Source organism: Hyla sarda, chromosome 2 (genome assembly GCF_029499605.1).
Source record: "Hyla sarda isolate aHylSar1 chromosome 2, aHylSar1.hap1, whole genome shotgun sequence".
Classification (NCBI taxonomy): domain Eukaryota; kingdom Metazoa; phylum Chordata; class Amphibia; order Anura; family Hylidae; genus Hyla; species Hyla sarda.
The window spans coordinates 117,144,759-117,169,654 of NC_079190.1; the positions used below are offsets into that span (position 1 = coordinate 117,144,759).

The following is a 24,896-nucleotide window of genomic DNA, read 5'->3' on the forward strand; positions in this document are numbered from 1 at the left end:
TCATTATGCACAGAGCGAGTTTGGTTTGTGCAGTGATGACAGAGGGGTGCTACAGCCGAGATCCCGAGGGTCCCCAGTGGCGGGACCCCCATGATCAGACATCTTATCCCCTATCCTTTGGATTGGGGATAAGATATCTAAGGGCAAAATACCCCTTGAAGTGTTCCCTTTATTTTTTTGAGCAGTGTACTATTGCATTTGCACTTTTTTTCCTATAGAGTTGTATATGTATATTATATATATATATATATATATATATATATATATATATATATATATATATATATCTTGTATGCCCTGTTACTAGCCCTGGTGCTGACAACATGTCCACCTGATTATTAGTCTCTCCTTCCTCCTGTGTGTTGTGTGTTATTCTGTGTGGGTGGTGGGGTGCTGATGCTTTATTTATGTTTGTCTTTGCATTTTATGTATCCTTCAATAAAGAATTATTGTCTTTTCTAAATAGTGAACATAGTTAACAGTTTTATTTTTACCATACAATGCACTAAGAACAAATTATAGCCCCACAAATGTGTGCAATTGCATTTATTTTATTTCACCCCATCCATTTGTTTTAAAAACATTATATGGTAACTGAAAGGTTGTCATAAAAGTACAACTTGTCCCAGAAAAAAATAAGCCCTAAACATTAAAAAATGGAAAAATAAAAACATTAAAAGGTGAGCAGGAAAAAACATGAGCGAAAAACAAACATTTCTGTGATGAAAAGGTGTTATATAGGGGTAGATATAATAGTAAATAGAGAGGGTAGGCCAATCAACTCTATGGAGGGTATTTGCATGGCAAAAGAGCAAAATGTCTAAAGGTGTGCGCCATGATTCCTTTATTGGGCAGTCTAGTCGACTAAGATATTCAATATAGAGGCATTCTACAGAAAAAAAGTTTTTGTAATGTAAGCCAATTGCCAATGTGTATATATATATATATATATATATATATATACATACCTATGACATATACAGCAAACACTGTGAACAGAGAATTACAGAATAATTTGGGTACATATAGTATTGCTGATACTACTACTGTATATTGCTAGGTAAAGAAATGGTGGCGTCACCACTGACCAACACCCAATCAGTTATAGTAACCTATGGATGTACCATATGTCCTTATTTCCGGAGAAGGGTAGTAGCCATTTATTGCCTGTTTTTTGCAGTTCCGCTCTTCTGCTGTAACCTAGTGATAATGAAATGTACCGAGACATATAATTATTTACTTGAGTAGTCCAGTATGGGAAAGTTTCCATCTGATATGAATAGTTTATTGCCACACCTGCACGTGGAATTCTTCCCTCCACCCTAAAGAGATATATACCTGCATGAAGTCCATGGATCGTCATCATAAAGCAGAGCAGCAAAATCCACAGCAGGGTATATGGGAATTGCAAAAGAGACCCAGAGACCATGTTAAAAGACCTGTGCTCAGGGGCCTTCTTACGGGCTGTCCTGGCTGAGTTTTTAGGCACATTCATATTTGTACTCTTCGGTCTTGGTAGTGCACTAGCATGGCCATCTGCACTTCCAACTATCCTACAAATCTCCCTAGCCTTTGGTTTAGCTATAGGAACCCTTGTGCAGGTAATAGGTCATGTTAGTGGGGCTCACCTGAATCCTGCAGTGACGCTGGCGTTCCTGGTGGGATCACAGATCTCCCTTATAAAATCCATATTCTACATCTTGGCACAGATGATAGGAGCTGTGGCTGGAGCTGGCTTACTCTATGAGTTAACCCCATCTGAAGTGCGAGGGAATCTTGCCATCAACTCGGTGAGTGGGGAACCTTATGGTGTATGGTGAATTGCATATGATAGTTGCACCTTATATACAGCCTTGATTTATTTTCTGTTTGTGTTGTAGATGGTCCTATTTATTTTCAAAGGATCTGTATATATACATGTATATATATATATATATATATATATATATATATATATATATATATATAAAAATATATATATATTTGTATTATATGATTATTTGATGTTTACATGTATTTTCAGCTTATTACTTTCATGAAGGCTTATTGCTGCTGATGGATCTTATTTTTTGGATATGTTGACTTGTGACTGAAATGCTGCAGGTTTGTTGTAGATTTTAATTTCCTATTTCAGTTAATAAGGATAATTCTCAACAAATCTGCAGCATTTTAGCCCCATGTGATTGTGTTTACCTTGACCTACCCTCCAACTTAGCTCTTTATATGAATATCATATATACATATATCTAATGCTTAAATAGGGTATTTGCATGTACCTCAGCAGAGCTGCTTGAGGGTCTTGTCACATGGCAGAACTTTCGCTTGCAGAATTCCGCAAGTGAAATTCCACCTCAAATTAAAGCCCATAGACTTCTATGGGATTCCGCACTCCCATTCACACTTCTGAATCTCTGCTTTCGGAATTCCGCAAGTGGAAATTCTGCTGTGTAAATAGACCCTGAGGGTATTAAGTTTAGGAAAGATAAGAGATGTATTTCTTGCATTAAAAATAAGTAATCATAGGTAAAGCACAAACAGGCAGTAAAATTATACTTCCAAGACTCAAAAAATATTTCATGACTTCATAACGAACATTATCTTAAAGGGGTTTTCTGACCTAAAAAAAACACAAACAGTTTTACTTGTGCATAAATTAACAAAATACTCTATACTGTGGTCTGATGCTTCCGGTTAGTTCTCCTCATGATGTTCTCTCTGCTCTCACGTTCAGAACACAGTGAGGCCACTAAGTGGTCATTTGTTATTTTATACCCAAATAAGGCTGTATTTTTAATGCTGAAAAAAACAAATTGAAAAAGGACCTGTGACCATGTGGGTTTATACTTAAACTTTATTTTAATAATGGGAGTGACAGATGATTGGCAGGGTTATACAGTCAAAGGGTGTGAATGGTGTAAATTTTCAGAGCTTTAAAAAGCTGTGTACCTTACCTTAATTCTTGCTCACATGCAATCTCCCAGCAGGAGAAAGCGGATGTTTCGCAGCAGGCATGGCATCACTGAAGCCAACTAGGAGATCACTTCCGCCCTCACATCTTTGCAGAGCTGTGATGAATAGAAGACATCAGGCTCTATGCAGATTTCAGTGTGGCTTTGTGTAGCTTTCAGTCTGTGCAGCATTCAGTGAGACTCTGTGCACCTTTCAGTCTGTGCAGCTTTCAATCTGTGCAGCTTGCAGCGAGGCTTTTTGCATCTGTCAATCAAGCTCAGTGCAGAGAAACACTTCCTGAGGCTGGGGCCCCCGATCCCCAGCAGCGGAAGCGGCAACTGCAGGTAGGATCTTCACTGCGCAGCAGCAGGAGATAAGGCTGGCCTCCTGCTGTTGTTAAGCAACAACTCCCAGCATGCACACAAGGAGCATAACTACAACCCCCAGAATGTACGGACAACCAAAGGGCATGATGGGAGTTTTAGTAGTATGCCTCCAGCTGTTGCATAACTTTGGCTGTCCGGGCATGCTGAGAGTTGTAGCTTTTTGCAACAGTTGAAGGCACACTGGTTACAAAACACTGAGTTAAGTGGTACCTAAATCAGTGTTTTGCAACCAGTGTCACTCAAGTTGTTGCAAACTTCAACTCTCAGCATGTACTGATAGACTGTACATGCTGGGAGTTTCATTTTGCAACAGCTGGAGGAACACTGGTTGCGAAACACCAGTGTTAAGTAACAAACTCTCAGTGTTTTGCAAACAGTTTTTGCATAACTACAGGTATGCAGGACAGCCAAAGGGCATGCTGTAAGTTGTAGTTTTGCAACAGCTGGAGGTTCCCCCCCATGTGAATGTACAGGGTACATTCACACGGGCGGGGGTTTACAGCGAATTACTCGCTGCAAGTTTGAGATGCAGCAAATTTTCCGCTACAGCTCAAACTCCCATGAATGTACCGTAAAAACACTACACTACACCACAAAATAAAAAAGTAAAACACTACATATATACTTACCCCTACACAGTTACGCAAACCCCCCCCAGATAAAAATGAAAAATGTCTGGTACAGCAGTGTTTCCAAAATGGAGTTTCCAGCTTTTGCAAAACAACAACTCCCAGTATTGCCGGACAGCCATTAACTGTCCAGGCATCCTGGGAGTTTTGCAACAACTGGGGGCAGCTGTGGGAAACACTGTCGTAGGGTAATTTTGGTATTGGAGGCAAGAGTTATTCTTGCATCTGGGTCCATCCCTATGCACATCCCTAATTAAACAATTTAGTGCCACATATGGGGTATTTCTGTACTCCGGAGAAATTGCCTAACAAATTTTGGGGTGCTTTTTCTCTTTTTACCCCTTATGAAAAGGAAAAGTTGGGGTCTACACTTGCATGTTATTGTAAAAAAAATAATTTTTTTAAGTAAAAGGAAAAAAAGACGCCCAAAATTTACGCACGAAAATACCCCATATGTGGCCATAAAATGCTCTGCGGGTGCACAACAGGGCTCAGGAGTGAGAGCACACTATGTAAATTTGAGGCCTAAATTGGTGATTTGCACAGGGGTGGCTGATTTTACAGCAGTTCTGACATAAACGCAAAAAAATAAATACCCACATGTGACCACATTTTGGATGGGAAAATGAAAAAAAAAATTCACTAAAACGCTGGTGTTACCCTAAATTTTCCATTTTCACAAGGGAAAATAGGGGAAAAAAACACAAAATGTGTATCACCATTTCTTCTGAGTAAGAACATACTCCTTATGTGGAAGTAAAGTGCTCTACAATGCTCAGAAGAGGAGCGCCATTGGGCTTTTCGAGAGAAAATTTGTCCGGAATTGAAGGCCACGTGTGTTTACAAAGCCCCCATGGTGCCAGAACAATGGACCCCTACCCCACATGTGACCCCATTTTGGAAACTACACCCCTAATGGACCCTAATAAGGGGTACAGTGAGCATTTACAGCCCACAGGTGTCTGACAGATTTTTGGAACAGTGGTCCGTGAAAATGAAAAATGTTATTTTCATTTGCACAGCCTACTGTTCCAAAGATCTGTTAAACGCCAGTGGGGTATAAATGCTCACTGCACCCATTATTAAATTCTGTGAGGGGTGTAGTATCGAAACTGTGGTCACATGGGGGGGCCCATTGTTCTGGCACCATGGGGGCTTTGAAAACGCACATGGCCCCCAACTACCATTCCAAACAAATTCTCTCTCCAAAAGCTCAATGGTGCTCCTCCTCTTCTGAGCATTGTAGTTCGCCTGCAGAGAACTTTATATCCACACATGGGGTATTTCCATACTCAGAAGAGATGGGGTTACAAATTTTGGGGGGCATTTTCTCCTATTAACCCTTGTAAAAAATTTAAAATTTGGGGGGGAAACAGCATATTAGTGAAAAAAATTATTCCATCTACACATCCGACTTTAACGAAAAGTCATCAAACACCTGTGGAGTGTTAAGGCTCACTGTACCCCTTGCTACATTCCTTGAGGTGTGTAGTTTCCAAAATAGTATGCCATGTGGATTTTTTATGCTGTTCTGGCACCACAGGGGCTTCCTAAATGCGACATGCCCCCCAAAAAACCATTTCAGCAAAATTTGCTTTCCAAAAGCCAAATCTGGCTCCTTCTCTTCTGCATTGTAGTGCGCCAGCAGAGCACTTGATGTCCACACATGGGGTATTTCCATACTCAGAAGTGGTGGGGTTACAAATTTTGGGGGCATTTTCTCCTTTTTACCCCTTGTAAAAATAAAAAATTTGGGGAATAACCAGCATTATAGTGAAAAAATGTTTGCATTTACACACCTCACTTTAACGAAAAGTTGTCAAACACCTGGGGGGGTGTTAAGGCTCACTGTACCCCTTATTAAATTCTGTGCAGGTTCTAGTTTCCAAAATGTGGTCACATGTGGGGGGGGTCCATTCTTCTGGCACCAGGGGGGGCTTTGTAAACACACATGGCCCCTGACTTCCATTCCAAACAAATTCTCTCTCTCCAAAAGCTCAATGGCGCTCCTTCTCTTCTGAGCATTGTAGTTCGCCTGCAGAGCACTTTATATCCACACATGGGGTATTTCCATACTCAGAAGAGATGGGGTTACAAATTTTGGGGGGCATTTTCTCCTATTACCCCTAGTAAAAATGTAAAATTTGTGGGAAAAACAGAATTTTAGTGAAACAAAATTCAATCTACACATCCGACTTTAACGAAAAGTCACCTGTGGGGTGTTAAGGCTAACTGGACCCCTTGTTGCGTTCCTTGAGGTGTGTAGTTTCCAAAATAGTATGCCATGTGATTTTTTTTATACTGTTCTGGCACCATAGGGGCTTCCGAAATGCGACATGCCCCCCAAAAACCATTTCAGCAAAATGTGGCTTCTTCTCTTCTGAGCATTGTAGTGCGCCAGCAGAGCACTTGATGTCCACACAAGGGAAATTTCCATACTCAGAAGTGATGGGGTTACATGCGACATGCCTCCCAAAAAATTATTTCAGCAAAATTCACTCTCCAAAATCCCATTGTTGCTTCTTCCCTTCTGAGCCCTCTAGTGCACCCACAGAGCAATTTAAATCTACATATGAGGTATTTTCTTATTTGAGAGAAATTGGGTTACAAATTTTGGGGGAATTTCTTTCCTTTTACCCCTTGTAAAAATTTTTAAAAAATGGCTCTGCAAGAGCATGCGAGTGTAAAAAATGAAGATTTTGAATTTTCTCGTTCATTTTGCTGCTATTACTGTGAAACACCTAAAGGGTTAACAACATTTCTGAGTGTCATTTTGAATGCTTTGGGGTGCAGTTTCTAAAATTGGGTAATTTATGGGGTATTTCTCACAGAAAAGAACCTCAAATCCACTTTAAACTTAACTGATCCCTGAAAAATTCTGATTTAGAATTTTTCGTGAAAATTTTGAAAAACTTTGAAGCCCTCGGATGTCTTCCGAAAGTAAAAACATGTCAACTTTATGATGTCAACATAAAGTAGACATATTGTATTTGTGAATCAATATATAATTTATTTGGAATGTCCATTTTCCTTACAAGCAGTTAGAAAAATGCAAAATTTTCAAAATTTTCATAAAATTTTGGGATTTTTCACCAAGAAAGGATGCAAGTAACGACGAAAATTTACCAGTATGTTAAAGTAGAATATGTCATGAAAAAACTATCTCAGAATCAGAATAAAAGGTAAAAGCATCTCAGTGTTATTAAGGCATAAATTGAGAGTGGCCAGAATTGCAAAAAAGGGTCCTTAAAGTGAAAATGGCCTGAGTCCCTAAGGGGTTAAAAACAAGTGAAAGGGAAAGTGTCTGCTAATTACACAAGGAACACTATATTACATTTTTTATTTGATGACAGATACTCTTTAAAGCCATGTTTCCTTTCATAAAAACAAAACATAACAAATGGAAGTTTGACAGTAGTTTGCATTTCTTTCAATACTTCTCAGATCAATGAGGATACCAGTCCTGGACAGGCTGTAGCCGTGGAGCTGTTCATCACCATGCAGCTTGTCTTGTGTGTGTTGGGTACAACAGACAGTCGAAGAACAGACAACATCGGAACACCAGCTTTATCCATTGGTCTTTCAGTTACTTTAGGACATCTACTTGGGGTATGTAAGAAACAAAAAAACAACAACAACATTGTGTGCCTTTAAATCATTGGTACGCCTGCACCCACTACACTGCCTACCCATGTGTTGATCTAAAACATCTTTGGTCAATTCTATGATCAGTAAATAAGTATTACTTCACCCCAACAACTTTGGCTTTTTAGAAGTGTTTAAAGGATGCAATAAAGAATAGCCTAAATTATTCTGCAAATTCTCTAGTAACCTATTGTGCAGTATGTGATATGTATAATTTACACATAAGTCCCAGAACCTCCCACATCACTGTGAGCAAGACATGTCCCTTTTAACTCCTTTGCAACCCATTAAAGATCTTATATATCATAGTGCCACTAAAGGTATATGGAGGAGGCTTATGACTCAAGCACGCGCCATACTTCGGACCCCTTAGCTGATTTCAGTAGCTGGGGGCTGCCTCTAATAGCCAGCATGCAGTGATTGCCAAGGCCTCTATTAACACTTAAAGGGGTTATTCATGAATAGAAAAACAGACCTAATTTCTTTCAAAGGCCGCTCTTTGTCTGTCTGCACTTTGGCTGTGGTATTACAAGTTGGCTCAATTCACTTCAATGGAACTGAGCTGCAGAACCACACCCAAACTGGAGACAAACAGGGAGTGGTCTTTGGCAGAATTATCATTTTTTTTTTTATTTATGGATAACCCCTTTAAGATGCTACTGTCAAAGTTTACAGCAGCATATAAATGCATGTTACAGCTATCACTGGTGGTGCAGTGGGTCAGATCTCCTAGCCAAAGCATGATTGTGGCCATTAGATCTGTTGTTCCGGCAGCTGGATTGCTTACCTTAGACTATGCCACAGCTGGGACTAGAGATGAGCGAAGTTACAGTGATTCGATTCGTCCTGCACTTCTCGGCTCGGCAGTTGCTGACTTTAGCCTGCATAAATTATTTCAGCTTTCAGGAGCACTGGTGGGCTGGAGACTCTCTCCTAGTACTGTATCCACCTTTTCCAGCCCACCGGAGCACCTGAAAGCTGAACTAATTTATGCAGGCTAAAGTCAGCAACTGACGAGCTGAGAAGTTCATGACAAATTGAATCACTGTAACTTCACTCATCTCTAGCTGGGACCAATAGATCACATATACTGTATTGATCTATATGACCAATCTAATGATGCACATACAAGCCCCAGAGGGATATAATAAAGTGTAAAAAATTAAACTCAAATATTGTTAACTTCTATAATAAATTAATCACTTCGATAAAAAGGTCAGATAAGATCATCAGATTAAATAAAAAGGTAAAGACAAAAAAACAAAACATATTACATCACATCCCACAAAAAAAAAAAAAAAAAAGAATAAAAAGTGTTCAAAAAGTCAGACCAATACTAAAAAATAAGTGAGGGTTTTAAGATATAAATAAGTTCCACAAATGACTTTTAATGCAGATGGTTGTCTCACAAATACATTCCCTTTTCAGTTTTAAAGGGGGACATCCCTCAATGCAAATCTACAGGAGGGGGCATGATGGCCATCACACCCCCTCCCATAGACTTGCATTGAGGGGCGTGGCGTGACGTCACAAGGGGGCGCGGCTGTGATGTCACAACCCCCTCTACCCGCACCCAGTGTTCCAAACGAAAGCTGAGTGCTGCACAATAATCACGGGGGTCCCAGCAGGGACCCCTGCGATCAGACATCGGATCTATTGAATTTTCTGATATGTACACAGGCAGAATTCACAGACTTTACAGCTAAACAGCTGTTGGAATTTCCACCATTCTTTTTTGGGGACTATTGCTCCAGAGACAAGAATATTACTCCAATAACACATCATACCATATAAAGTTACTATAGCACAAGTGAAAAGTTGTGAAAACCTTCTTTAAACATCACTAAATTGATAAATATTCTAGCTACTTTCATTCTGTGTACAATGTAATAGATATTGCTCATCTGACATAGCTGACATTTTTTTCCGTTTCAGATCTATTTCACTGGCTGCTCTATGAATCCAGCCAGGTCTTTTGGTCCCGCCGTGATCATGGGATTGTACAGCTATCACTGGGTAAGAACATGACTTGGTTCATCTACACAAGCCTGCTGATGTAAGGCTGGGTTCACATCACGTTTTTACCAATATGGGACAGCATACGGCTGGGGGGAGCTAAAACCTTGCGCTCTCGTATCCCTGCCGTATGCTGCCTGTATGTAACTCATTTCTATGAGCCAACCAGAGTGAAACGCTGACTTCGGTGGGCTCATTTTTGCCCCGTGTGCGGTTTATCCGGTTCATTGATATTAATTACATAGGGGTGGCATACGGCAGGGATACGGGAGCGCAAAGTCTTAGCTCCCCCCAGCCGTATGCTGTCCCATATTGGTAAAAACGTGATGTGAACGCAGCCTTATTAAGGTTGAAATAACTCAAGCAGCCAGAAGTGGATCCCCTCTCTGTGTTTTCATTGTTGTGTTTGGCTACAAAAGAAAACACTGCATTCAAAAATGCTTCATTTCAATCAGCAGATTGTATCCTTTGAAATCATATTGACATTTTTCTGACACCTGCAGTACCACTTTGCGCCACCATTAGTAACGAGTGCTTTTCACTGTCAACTATAGATCTGCACCCCTTTTGCCTCTAAGTTCTGATTCAATGAAAACACACTGTTTGGACACATGTGCCACATTTTTCTACTCCTGTACAACCACTTTGATAACTTTGAGAAATGACCAACCTTTAGCTATACTCAGTAAAGCCTTTTCTACGGCCATCACACCCCCTCCCATAGACTTGCATAGCGGGGGCAGGGGGTGATGTCACACGGGGCGGAGTTGTGACGTCACGTTACTCCGGCCCCGTGGTCGCCACCCGGCTGTTTGTGAGCTGGCAGCTCGGCGTGCAGCTCAAACAGGTGGGTGGCAAATACAAGATTGCAGGGGTCCCCAGCGGATCGGGGATAAGATGTTTCAGGACCGGAGTACCCCTTTAACCACTTCAGCTGTGTTTGTGTCTACTCTGCATACACTTAGAGGTACTCAGAGACATTTTCTGCAATCTGTCATATGGTATAATATTGGGCTAAATGCAGGTAGCATCCAGAAGCCTACATTTATTCCAATATAATAAAGAGCAATGTGCTGCTTAGTGACAGGCAAGGCAGAGAAGGTGGCTTATTTTAGTCTCATACTCTGTATTATGATGTTATCCATCATAACGTGTGTTAGAAAAGTATGTGTCTGCAATAATGTTACAGTGGCCAATTAGAGAATACTCCCCATTACCCCCTACATAAGACCAGCAGTTATAAAGAGTAAGGCTAAGTTCACATTTCTGTTGTGCTTCGTCAATTTTTTTGTACCAAACAGTCAGAGCACAAAGGACTTCACCGGGTCCCGATGGATCCCATTGCCTTGAATGAGGTCCGTTGGATATTCGGTAGATTACCGGAGTTTAGTGGAGCAAAAAAATTGTCCACATAGAAGACACATAGCACGGAGCTCTGGCCGGCTTCTTACATGACAGTGGGCTCAGCCTATTACAGGCCGGGGCGGGACATCGCTACGGCCGGTGATACGCCGACGGCTCTGCGGCGTCCCCATCCACAAGAAGTGGAATGACGTCAGCACTGTCAGACCATGATGCCTGTGCCGGACCAACGGGGGCTCGTAGGAAGGTATGTATGAGTTTATTTTATTTATTTTTGAGGCCCGGGCACAGGCATATATAAAAGTGTACCACTACAGTTGTCCTTTAAAAGGGGAGGTAGTTTATTCTCCCAACATGCAACGCGTTTCACTGCTACAGCAGCTTCATCAGGCATAACAAGAGACATATGGGTGGTGAATTTATACAGGTAGTGGGAGGGCACATCAGAGCAAAAAAGCCAATCACCACCCAGTAAATTACACCGTACAAATACATATGATAAAAACATATAATGAAATCAAAATACAATATAAGTAATAATATAAAAAAGCAATCAAAATTGAAAAATAAAAGTAAAGATGAAAAAATAAAAATAAAAGTAATGATAAATGTTAATAAAAATACAGTATAAGTAATGACATGAATGATGAAAATGAGAAAATAAAATAAGAAGAAGAATGAGAGAATAGAGGACGGTCGTATAATCAACGAGCGTTCTCTATGGTCTCATTCAGACCATGCGGTATTAATGTGGAAAGAGTAAAAATCCAATATCCAATTTTATTGAATAAGGCTGAGCTGCTAACCATCCACAGCAAACAGATGAGAGGGAAAGTACCTGGTAACCCTACGATGGGGCTGTGATACTATTCTAGTGATATTCTTTCTTAAAACTAGAAAAAAAAATATTTTAAAACATACAGTCATGGCCATAAATGTTGGCAAAAAAAATTAAGTATTTCTCACAGAAAAGGATTGCAGTAACACATGTTTTCCTATACACATGTTTATTCCCTTTGTATGTATTGGAACTAAACCAAAAAAGGGAGGGGATAAAAAGCAAATTGGACATAATGTCACACCAAACTCCAAAAATGGTCTGGACAAAATTATTGGCACCCTTAACTTAATATTTGGTTGCACACCCTTTGGAAAATATAACTGAAATCAGTCGCTTCCTATAACCATCAATAAGCTTCTTACACCTCTCAGCCGGAATGTTGGACCACTTTTCCTTTGCAAACTGCTCCAGGTCTCTCTTTCCCAATAGCAATTTTAAGATCTCTCCACAGGTGCTCAATGAGATTTAGATCTGGACTCATTGCTGGACACTTCAGAACTCTCCAGCGCTTTGTTGCCATCCATTTCTGGATGCTTTTTGACATATTTTTGGGGTCATTGTCCTGCTGGAAGACCCAAGATCTCTGATGCAAACCCAGCTTTCTGACACTGGGCTGTACAGTGCGACCCAAAATCTGTTGGTAATCCTCAGATTTCATGATACCTTGCACACATTCAAGGCACCCAGTGCCAGAAGCAGCAAAACAACCCCAAAACATCATTTAACCTCCCCCATATTTTACTGTAGGTACTGTGTTCTTTTCTTTGTAGGCCTCATTCTGTTTTTGGTAAACCGTAGAATGATGTGCTTTATCAAAAACCTCTATCTTGGTCTCATCTGTCCACAAGACGTTTTCCCAAAAGGATTTTGGCTTACTCAAGTTCATTTTGGCAAAATGTAGTCTTGCTTTTTTATGTCTCTGTCAGCAGTGGGGTCCTCCTGGGTCTCCTGCCATAGCGTTTCATGTCATTTAAATGTCAACCGATAGTTCGTGCTGACACTGATTCTCCCTGAGCCTGCAGGACCACTTGAATATCTCTGAAACTTGTTTGAGGCTGCTTATCCGTCATTCAGACTATCCTGTGTTGACACCTTTTATCAATTTTTCTCTTCCGTCCATGCCCAGGGAGATTAGCTACAGTGCCATGGGTTGCAAACTTCTTGATAATGTTGCGCACTGTGGACAAAGGCAAATATAGATCTCTGGAGATGGACTTGGAACCTTGAGATTGTTGATATTTTTCCCCAATTTTGGTTCTCAAGTCTTCAGACAGTTCTCTTCTCCTCTTTCTGTTGTCCATGCTTAGTGTGGCACACACAGACACACAATGCAAAGACTAAGTGAACTTCTCTACTTTTTATCTGCTTTCAGCTGTGATTTTTATATTGCCCACACCTGTTACTTGCCCCAGGTGAGTTTAAAGGAGCATCACATTATTGAAACAATCTTATTTTTCCAAAATTTTGAAAAAGGTGCCAATAAGTTTGTCCAGCCCATTTTTGGAGTTTGGTGTGACATTATGTCCAATTAGCTTTTTTTCCTCCCTTTTTTGGTTTAGTTCCAATACACACAAAGGGAATATAAATGTGTATGTAAATGTGTTACTGCAATCCTTTTCTGTGAGAAAAAAAATTCAGGGGTGCCAACATTCAAGGCCATGACTGTAGCTAGCATCCAAAAAGACACTGCTGACTATGCTACAGACAAATCAAAAACTCATCTACAGTAAAACAAGTAATGGTAAACAGGCCTACATGAACTCACAATAGGTTTTGAGGTTTGAAACACTATGGCCCTTATTTACTAAGTAGAGTAGAGTGTAGGTTTCTTTGTGGGTTTTAATTCCCTACAATTTATTATCCACGGTATTTACTAAGGTTTCCCTACATTTTGCACTTTTCCCTACATTTTGCTTTTTTTTACACATGCTCTGATCTGTCTGGTTTTCCTCAGCTCAAATCCACCACATTTTATGTGAAAACCTTAGTAAATATGTTGTGTTTTTGTGAAAATGTCGGGAACACGCCCCTTTTCGGAGACCACGTCCATTTCCCCAGCGGTTACACCCCTTTTCGGGTTTTCTTAGCAAAATGGAGAGTTAGTCGGGGTTTTTTCAATTCTGGCGCAAGTTCTAGCGCAAGTTCTGGCGCAGACATAATTTCTGGTGCAATGTGACAGAATCTGGCGCACAACCCGACAAAACATGTCAGGTTTGCAATAGTAAATGAGGGCCCATATTTCCTGACTTATACACATAAACATATTTTTCGTGCTTACTTGCAGGTCTTCTGGGTAGGTCCCATGTGTGGTGCAATCTTTGGGTCTTTGATCTACAATTACTTACTGGTCCCACCATTGAAGAGTCCTTTGGACAGATTGTCCATCCTGCAAGGAAGCTTTGATCCAGAACATGAACGGGAGCGAGAGGAGCACCGCAAACAGTCTGTGGAACTAAATTCTTTTCACAAGAGCATGGAAAAAGTATAGGATCAGAAAAGAAGAAGAAAGTGTCATTTTAATGAATACAATGGACAAAGTGTTAAAGTGAATCCTTTGGATACCTTTAGTGTATGCCGCCATTTTGTGAGTTGAAGAGACGTTTTACAAAATTTTCAGCAAAAATCTTTTGCAGTTTAGTACTATGTGTAACCCATACATGATATTATTTCTATTTTGATACTACATACACCAAAGGAATAGTAATGATAATGTGAAGATGTGTGGAAAATGTAATATATTTGTAAACTGAGAGTGAGTATTTTCATAATGTATAAATGCAGTGATGTAAATTTTGTATATTTGGGTTTTTATTATTGAACTGCTGTTTTGTGACTAAATAAGTTATAAGGAAGCTTTTTTCGCATGAGCTTGATCAGACTCCACCATGAAGGTATAAATAAATGTATTATCATCTTTATCTTTTTATAGCTAAGGTAAGTAGATTTCAGAAAATTTAGATGTCCAACAATAATAAAATGAAATGTTAAAGGGGCATTCCAGGAAAAAACCTGCTGAGTTCCCAGAAACCTTAAGTTTTTCAAATACCACTAAATTAGACGATTAAATAACTATAGACATGAAACTGGCTCCAGAAAGTTAAACAGATTTGTAAATTACTTCTATTAAAAAATCTTAATCCTTTCAGTACTTATGAGCTTCTGAAGCTAAGGTTGTTCTTTTCTGTCTAAATCCTCTCTGATGACACCTGTCTCGGGAAACGCCCAGTTTAGAAGAGGTTTGCTATGGGGATTTGCATCTAAACTGGGTGTTTCCCAAGACAGGTGTCATCAGAGAGGATTTAGACAGAAAAGAACAACCTTAGCTTCAGAAGCTCATAAGTACTGAAAGGATTAAGATTTTTTAATAGAAGTAATTTACAAATCTGTTTAACTTTCTGGAGCCAGTTTCATGTCTAAAGTTATTTAATCGTCTAATTTAGTGGTATTTGAAAAACTTGAGGTTTCTGGGATCTCAACATATTCATCCTTTCCCTGGAAGCTGTGTACTGCTCTTCTCCTTCAGCATGTCAACCCTGGCAGCATATTCTGCTCAATTCCCTCAAGAGCTCAGCCCAAGAGACTCAGCTTGATGCATCCTCGCTGTACAAGCTGTGTTTCCTGAGCTGAATTTGTCACTTGTTGGGCCCAGATAGGGAAGGAGAGCAAGTGGAGAATGCAAGCTGCCAGGGATGACACAGGAAAAGAGCAGTACATAGCTTCCGAGGGAGGGTGAGTGCACTGAGATCACAGACAGTATTGAGTTTTTCAAATACGCTATAAGTATATCACACTATTAAATTACTTTGGTTATGGCACATTTTTAGCTGTAATTTTATCTCACCAGAATACCCCTTTAAATTGTCATGAAAGCCTATAACATTCCAGGTTTAGTTTAGTAGACCACAGACGATCTAGGCCTTTTAGCTTAATATGGACAATGAAATGCAACTGTACTGTACAAGCCAAACTCAATTCTTGCTTTTACTGTAGGGTTCTGTATATACAAATAGTTGTAAGTAGACGTGTAGTCAGTGATCATGATTGATGCTTCTAGTATAGCTTTATAGAAGACAGTTGCTTTTGCTCTTATTTTGACTCTTGATGCAAAAAAAATAAAATACTACTCCATCAGTGTGTAGATCTTGCCAAGGAAAGGTAACAGAAGCATTGAATTGGAATATTTCCATCACACAGTGACTATTTGGAAAAATATTAAAGGGGTTATCTGAGGGAGGTTTTTTTTTTAGAACAATGTCCATTGTACAGTGTATACAAAAAAATAAACCTCTACTCACCTAGTGCTCCCGCTGTGCCTCCAGTGTCCTGCTATGGTACCCATCTGCAATCTTCTTCCTGAGAGAAAGCGTGTCGTCGGGGCCCAGTGTGTCATTATGACGCTCAGCCAATCACTGGCAAGAGGGACATCGGGCAGTATGAAATACTGAGTCCTGATGTCACTCTGGCTCCAGGCATCATGGTTTCCCTCAGGAAGAGGATCTCACCCGGGGACCGGACAGGCACCGCAGGAGCACTGGAAGTGAGTAGAGGTTAATTTTTATATACTGTAGAGTGGACATTGTTCTGAAAGAAATCCTTTCCCCATCGATAACCCTTTTAACTAAATGTAGTGAATCAGTGAATTTCCAGACAGCACTCTCCCGTAAATGTATATTATTATATGTTACCCTCATCTCAATTACATATGAGATGCGCTTTATGTGTCTCTGGAAAGTATGGTTTTATCTTTCGCAAGATCTTCCTTGGCTTCCTAGCATTTCTCCATAGCAGAATAAATGTCTAAACGACTTGTAAGAATAATAATGAACAATAAAATGTTCTCATTTAACTACTTAATTCTGTGTTCAGCTGTGTCATTTTAGCTTGATTCTTATTCGGCACCGCTGCAAAATCGCTCCACCTGAGACATTTGATTAATGACGGCTCTGACAAGTCGGGAACATTATTTTCATATTTGCTTTATTTAGAGCACTCACCTGTCAATCATACAAACTGTGTAAAATTATACCCTAATATTTCAGCAAGAATAATGCTTATGCTAGATATATATAAAACATAAAGGGATTTTATTAAACCATTGACTTTAACTGCTTATCTTTTAGAAGCATTCCCCTAACAATCATGATGTTATCTATTATCTTATGTCTGAGAGGAACCGGCTCACCAATGTTCAGCCCCGATGGCTGAAGAGCCAAAGACTGGCCAAGTTGGCTGTCGTGCACAATTTGCGTAACTCACATTGACATTAATAGAAGTTACATAAACAACATAGCTCCCAATGTAGCATAGTTTGGGTGTAGAAAGTAGTAAACCCGCCTCTCTGTGCCAAAGCATTTTTTGCATCTGGCACAGACCTTAAAGCGTACCTGTCAGAACCCCCCCGCACACACAAAAAATGTATATGTTGCTCAGTACCTAATCCTGACCACGTACATGCAATTTTTATGCCTTTATCACATATATTTATTATAAAAATACCTCTTTTTATTAGCTCACAGTGTTAGAAATCCTCTCAGGGTAAGGGGGCGTGTCCCTCCTTGTGGTAGTGGAGGTGATTGGTGTGTCTGCTCATGCAGTCTTGTCCATAAGCCCTTTCTTGTCCATAACTCATGGACAAGCATGATGCTGCTGCAGTATTGGTTAGTGTCCCAGTAGGTATGAGGACCCCTAGTGGTGGGATATTTAGGAGCCATTTTCTTTATATAATATTCAAAAGTTTTAAACAACCATAATACAAAAGTTATTTCATTTTCATCATCAACAACATATAAAAAGTTTTTGGATCTAATAGTGCCCATTCCCCCACTCCTTTGTGTTCAGCCATATGGTGTTGATTATGGTGTGTATTCTTCCCCCTGAAGCAATGCTTTTTTCTGACAGATTCATATGCTGTTTAAAGGAGAAATGCGGCAAAAAACGTTTACCTTCCCCTATGCCCGGGCTGCAAAAAAAAAAAAAAACTTTAGCTCACCATTCTACGTTCCCCCATTGAGCTGGTATCGGCGTCCTGTTCCTCCGGCACTGCTCGGGTCCCTGCTTCTTATCCTCAGAATGTCACACTGAGGTCAGCGTATCGCTAGCCACAGTGATGTCCCACCTCGGCTGGCGATACGCTGACAGCAGTGTGACGTTCCGAGCCTAAGAAGCAAGGAGCCAAGCCGTCCCGGAGGAACAGAATGCAGATACCGGCGCAAAGGGGGGAAGTAGTAAGGTGAGCTAAAGTTTTTTTTTGTTTGTTTGTTTTTGCAGCCCTGGCACAGGAGAAGGTGAAAGTTTTCCTTTTAGAAGTTGTATTGAATTATAATTTTCCATCTGTCTATGACCTGTAACACACATACTGTATAATAATAATAATAATAATAATACTTTTGCAACATTTTTTAATTATGTATAAAATTATCATAAACTGACAAATTGCATGTGCTGTGATATTCAGGACATGCTCCACAGAAAATAATAGATATTAAAAAGAATAGGGCCAAGGCAGAGAATTCTGGGAAACTAGAAGTCAATGAATGTTACTGTCACAACACGCTTTTTAAAATGCATTTTAGTTCCTTTTTATTATCCATGCAGAGGTGAAGGTCAGACATTTCTTTTAGTTTAGTCATTTGTTACAGTCGGACAATTATTATTTTTTTGTCAGTTTCATGGTTGTTCGGTTATTAAATGCCTTATGCAAGCAAAGAGATATCAGATTTTGGTATAAGAGCGGGAGATAAATATATGGCAATGAATATTCTTTGACTATATCATGAATGACTAACCTTGAAATACTATATTTTACTGAAATCAAGTGAATGTAATGTGTGTATGTACCAAATGCATAATAAACAAGGCTGTGCAAAGAGGAGGGTAAATACTTACAATAGGGACTGATGCTGAGATGGTTAATGGGAATGTCTAGTTTTGTATACAGTATCTCTGTTCCATATGGTGTACATTGCACTGTGCCAGGAGCCACAGAATGTATCCATCTAAATAATATGTAAGATTTATGTAATCCTGAAATCATATGATAGGTGCACTATGAAGTTGGCATCCTATAGAACTCTTAACGGGGTACTCCCGCTTTGAGCTTCCATGTTCATGACATCACGCTACACCACCTCCATTCATGTCTATGGGAGGGGGTGTGATGGCTAGTAAGTAGTCATCACGATCCTCAGATAGACATGAATGGAGGGGGCGTGGTGGCTGTGGTCATCAGTCATTCGGCAAGGAGCAGAGCTCGCTCTGTGCACTGGATGACTGGGGTGCTGCAGCGGAGATCACAGGAGTCCCCAGTGGCAGGGGATTAGACATCTTATCCCCTATCCTAAAATGTTTTCTGGTGGAGTACCCCTTTAAAGAGCGGAAACTTAAAGTAAATCTGTCACCAAGTATTTACTTTTACTGATTAGAGTTAAATTAAAAAAAATATATATATATTTTATTTTTAGAATATTATTTTGGGGGCAGCCATCTTGCCTGGACAGTTGTTATCAGCATTCAGTGATATACTTAAAGGGGTTATCCACCATGAGGTGATTTTAGTATGTACCTGGCAGACAGTAATGGACATGCTTAGGAAGGATCTGCACTTGTCTTGGGTCTAAATGACTATGTTGGGAGTTTACCATAACACTGAGGCTAGCTTTTGTGAACTGGAATTTCCTGTTTGAGTTTTCTTCTTTGCCTACAAATCCCATAATTCTATTTTCCTCCCTCCCACACATCAGCCACCCCACCCATTTAAACATAAATTAGCTGCATCCATTCAAAAGACCTGTGGTTACAGCTGTTACATTAGTTGCAGATTGATCTCTCTCCCACCAAGCGATCCCTCCACCCATTGAAGCAGACAGGCTCCCTGTCATCAGCTGACTAGTGAGTCAGGTCTCGGCCGCATTGCAACCCGGGAAAAATCTGAGACAACAGTCATTTTGTATGCTGATAAAAATAAATATTGGAGTGAAAATCACATAAGAATTGTGAGAAAAACATCACACATAGGTACAGACACTATATTATGAACTACACTAACTTTACAGCCCCTGCAGCATTGTCAAATAAAAATTCCTGGGATACACCTTTAACACCAAGCTCCATGGACATAGACACGGTGAACACTTCCAGACCCTATTCTTTTGTATGGGCCAGGTTTGTAAGAATGCTCTGTGACCTGTGTAGAAGTTATTCTACAGGGGAAGGGGAAGCTGAGCTGCTGTTGTTCTATCTATTGTCTATCCATTAGTGTCACTTTTAGCTTTAATTCTGAACTGATTATTTTCCAGCCACCTCTATTACATCAAAGACAGAACAGGTAGGCTCAGCTTAGTTTTAGGCCTAGTGGTCAGACTAAAAACTGTAAAATTATAGGATTATTTTATAATATAGATAGTAAAATGCTAAATTAAAAAATATCCCCAAAAGGACTTAAGAGCACCCATTAAAAATCCTCACCAAGCTTACCAGCTGAATGTATCCTCTTGTCGAGGGTGAGGGAAAACCTGGCTGTCAGCTGACTAACTTAGTTGCTGCAAGGGGTTTTTATATATAATTTGTGTTTTTCCAGAAACAACTCTCTTGCTCATGGGCTGTGACTGGTACTACCACAGCCATTCTGACATAACCCTATAAAATAGTTCCTTATCCTTGAGTATTGTCAATTAATGCAAAAAGGGGGACTCTACCACAATAATGATAAAGTTGGGTGCTACTAACAGTGGAAGAGACTGAACTAAACACACTGCAAATAGGCTAACACTGAAAAAAGTGCCCACCACTGTAATATCATGAATGTAATTTATTGCACATATTTAATCCAGAAATACACAATTACATCTATAATACACAGGAGACATTTAAAATCACTTAAAACTTCTCACTATGAGCATAGCACGACCCTTGAGAAGGGCCATGAACCCCCTCCAAAGGAAAGTGATGCTGTCCTGATGAGTATTATTGAGTATTGTCCCCAAAAAAACATTCAGCAAAAGGCCTGACTACCCATAACCTGATCGAAGGCCATTAGAGACTGAAAGAGAGAGCGTGTGTTCTGTAAGCAGATGAAGAAGGGAATCGGGTCAACCGGTGAACACACCAATGCAAGTCTGATCCACATTTAAATGGGTACTCCGGTGGAAAACATTTTTTTTTTTTTAAATCAACTGGTACCAGAAAGTTAAACAGATTTGTAAATTACTTTTCTTAAAAAATCTTTACCCTTCCAGTACTTTTTAGCAGCTGTATGTATAGAGGAAATCCTTTTCTTTTTGAATTTCTTTTTTGTCATGTCCACAGTGCTCTCTGCTGACAACTGATACCCGTATCAGGAACTGTCCAGAGCAGGAGAAAATCCCCATAGCAAACCTATGCTGCTCTGGACAGTTCCTGACACGGACAGAGGTGTCAGCAGAGAGCACTGTGGACAAGACAAAGAAGAAATAAAAAAAATAATTTCCTCTGTAGCATACAGCCGCTAAAAAGTACTGGAAGGGTAAAGATTTTTTAATAGAAATAATTTACAAATCTGTTTAACTTTCTGACACCAGTTGATTAAAAAAAAAAATGTTTTCCACTGGAGTACCCTTTTAATCCTCTTTTTGTAAGTAAGGAATAGTGCATGCAGCAGCAAAAGACAAAGAGGGAGATTTATCAAAACCTGTGCAGAGGAAAAGTTGCCTAGTTGCCCATAGCAACCAATAAGATAGCTTCTTTCATTTTTAACAAGGCCTCTTCAAAATGAAAGAAGCGATCTGATTGGTTGCTATGGGCAACTGGGCAACTTTTTCTTTGCACAGGTTTTGATAAATCTCCCCCAAAGAGTGTATATGCAAAGTCACCGTCAAGTTGAACTAGAGGCCTACACAGGACTGTTTTCTTAATCTCACTCCCGCTGGATTTCTGAACATTACCACCCGCTACCGCAACCTGTATAGCCAATCCTGTCGGCTCTTACAAATATTTTGTCACAGCTTTTAGAGATAGCAACCCAGTGCCATTTCATCAGACCCCTGTGCCATTTCATCACATCCCAGTGCCATTTCATCAGACCCCTGTGCCATTTCATCAGACCCCTGTGCCATTTCATCACATCCCAGTGCCATTTCATCAGACACCTGTGCCATTTCATCACATCCCAGTGCCATTTCATCAGACCCCTGTGCCATTTCATCACATCCCAGTGCCATTTCATCAGACCCCTGTGCCATTTCAGAGGTTTGCAGGATGCCTGCTCCCGCTCAAGACTAAACAACACATGCTTCCCGAAGCTTTATATCATGTTAAAAAGGTATTTGTAAGAAATAGGGGACTTGGAGGATAAATGTTATAGAGTAATTGGCATGTAAGCTACAAACACACAACTATGGTTGTGACTTACCCAAGACAGACAAGTTTGATTGTGCCAGGGGCTTGTAGAAAAGTGGATGGTATAACACACAATGTGTAGGTGGGCAAGCTGTGGTATAGGGTAGCCTCCCTTAGACAAATAGCTGCATAAAGGGTTTGAGCAATAGTTGTCAGACATTTTTGGACTGAACCTGACCTAAGGCCCGGAGAGCCTTTAGAAGCAACTGTATCTGTTCTTTTGTTCTCTTGTTCAAGAGATTGTTGTTCGCTATAACTAGCCAAACACATAATAGCTGTTGGCTGAACAATTGTTTAGCCATCAAATATCTTTCCAGATCCCTAAATAAGCATGATCACTTGGCTTGGTCGAGCATCCATGTGTTCTAAATAGAGGAAGGGACAAGCTGTTGCCAGACACCTCTGGTGTGATTTATCTCTCCAAGAACACAAGGACTGGGCAGCTGAAATCCAACATGCTGACCCAGTCTGGGGGCCCCACACATCATGCACTATGTCAAAGTTGGCTGGTTTGGCTAATTTTTTTCTGTGTAAGTTACAGAAATCAATAAGCTGTGTGCTTTTTCCAGAAACTGTAACCAGTACACGTGTATAATAGTTAACGTGACAGCAACCATAAAGCATGTGTGCCTCCATAGGACAAAATTAAGGTTTCCTGTTTGCTCCAAAAAGTGTCTGTGGCGTTCCAGTATGACACAGTAACACCTCTTACAGGTATAATGCCTTTAGCAGTGTCAGAAGAGCTATAATGTATATAAGGAAACCTATAAAGGTTTCTGACTGATCTTTTTCGACTGCTAGGTTTTCGGTAGAATTCCTGTGTAATTAACCGCAAGTGCTGTAGACAATGCTGTTCTTTTTTACAAATACATTGGAAATCCATAGTAAAGGAAATGAACATGTTGCCATGGCATCCATCGGCACCTGCAATCACTCTTTCAGGGACTAAAGGGTAGCAAAGGGAACCCTTTTAGATGTTGACCACAGCATCTAAGAGGTTAAACTGCTAGGATGGAACTCATCTGCGATCCGTGCCTTTGAGGCAGGGTCCCAGCTGTTTGTTATAGCTGGGATCCTACTACTGATTATGCAGGAACAGTAGACCACTTCTCAGGTATTATTTACAGCCTCATCAATGATCAATGTGATGTTTTACAACCTACGAGGGCTCTCCTCTCCCTTGTTCTGACAGACAATGATGGTGAAGAGAGTGGGATTTTTTTTTCCTCCGTAATTGGGTCTACAAATTTAGCATGCAACATTTTAATCCTCGCAGGGGTCTATGCTTGAGAAAAACCCCTGAGGATTGAAACATTGATGAATTGTACTATGAAGGAATAAGGCTTTTTCTATTTCACAGAATCTGAACCCATATGGATACTGTTGCCTTGCTGGATGGGGACCCTACTCCTCCCCACACACACTATGAGTGCTTCTTCCCAATCTACACTGTGATACAGTACCACTGGCTCTGTGATAGGGAACAGAGCGTGGGGGTCAATGGAACTTACTCTGGTTGGGTGACAGTTACTAGTGGGGTAGCACAGGGGTCAGTACTGGGTCCACTTCAATATGTTTATTAATGATCTTGTAGAGCAGACCTGGGCATTGTACGGCTCGCGGGCCACATGCGGCGGCCCTTTGATTGGCTCTGACCGGCCCGCGCTGACTATCGGGCCGTACAATGCCCAGGTCTGTTGTAGAGGATTACAGAGTAGAATATCAATATTTGAAGATGACACCAAACTGGGGAAAATGATCATCACAGAAGATGATAACATAATATTACAGAGGGATCTGAGGAGACTGGGTGGATTAAAGTGGATAAAAGTGGATTAAAGTGGATAAATGTAAGATCATAAAACCAAAATGTAAAATGATGTGCTAAATAATAAGACATTAGGTAAAACTTCTACTGAAAAAGACTTGGGGGTAGTTGTGAACAGTAAACTCTACTTTAGTTATGACATGGTAATTTTGTATATTGGAGTTTAAACATAATTCACTATAGAAATACCCATGGGTTTTTGTGTAATACCGCCTAAAGAGATGAAGAGCTGATACATTATATCTACAAGAATAGTCTGCTGAGTTCCAGAGTTGTCTGTTGCATAGTTGTTGTATTGAGACATTACTCACAATAACAAAAAGGTAAAACATTTAGAAAGTTGCTTTAGAAGCAAAAAAAAAAAAATCACTGCAAAGGTGTCCATAGCTGTTAAAGTATCAGATCTCTCTTTTACCCACATACTTTTCACACCTCCTACGTATGTAAAACCATGTGTTTTAACAATGGCTCTAATGAACAGTACAGCGATATTTGAAAACTAATTATGAAATATTAAAGGAGATAAAAATGGTGTAAATGTCATTATTGGGAAGGAAGTACAACACATTATCAGATTACTCATGAACAGCTCGCTCCACCGTGTTTCCCATTCCCCCCCCCATGGCAAAAAAATAAATAAAAAATAATTGATGATTATATCATAAAAAACAAACAAAACCTTGTTCATAGTACAGGGTGGCATATGACAGAGCCAGTGACAAGGGCTGAGTACAGTAGTTAACTTGTTAGTTTGTTGTTGACATGATGAATTCTGATTTATGTTAAGAGCCAGCAAGCAATTTGAGAAGCGGCTGGTGATCGGCTTGCGAGAAAGGAAATGTAAATTGTCTCTTTCCTGACTTTAGGTT

At 40.1% G+C, this 24,896-nt stretch overlaps 1 protein-coding gene across 1 annotated transcript; it reads left to right on the forward strand.

Annotated features, from left to right (window-relative positions):
- The first annotated feature begins 1,427 nt into the window (after positions 1 to 1,427).
- On the forward strand, positions 1,428 to 14,858 carry LOC130357712 (aquaporin-5-like). The gene is made up of 4 exons (XM_056560440.1): positions 1,428 to 1,790; positions 7,409 to 7,573; positions 9,545 to 9,625; positions 14,113 to 14,858. The coding sequence occupies exons 1-4, from the start codon at positions 1,428 to 1,430 to the stop codon at positions 14,314 to 14,316; spliced, it is 813 nt and encodes a 270-aa protein (XP_056416415.1). The 3' UTR covers positions 14,317 to 14,858.
- The last annotated feature ends 10,038 nt before the right edge of the window (positions 14,859 to 24,896 follow it).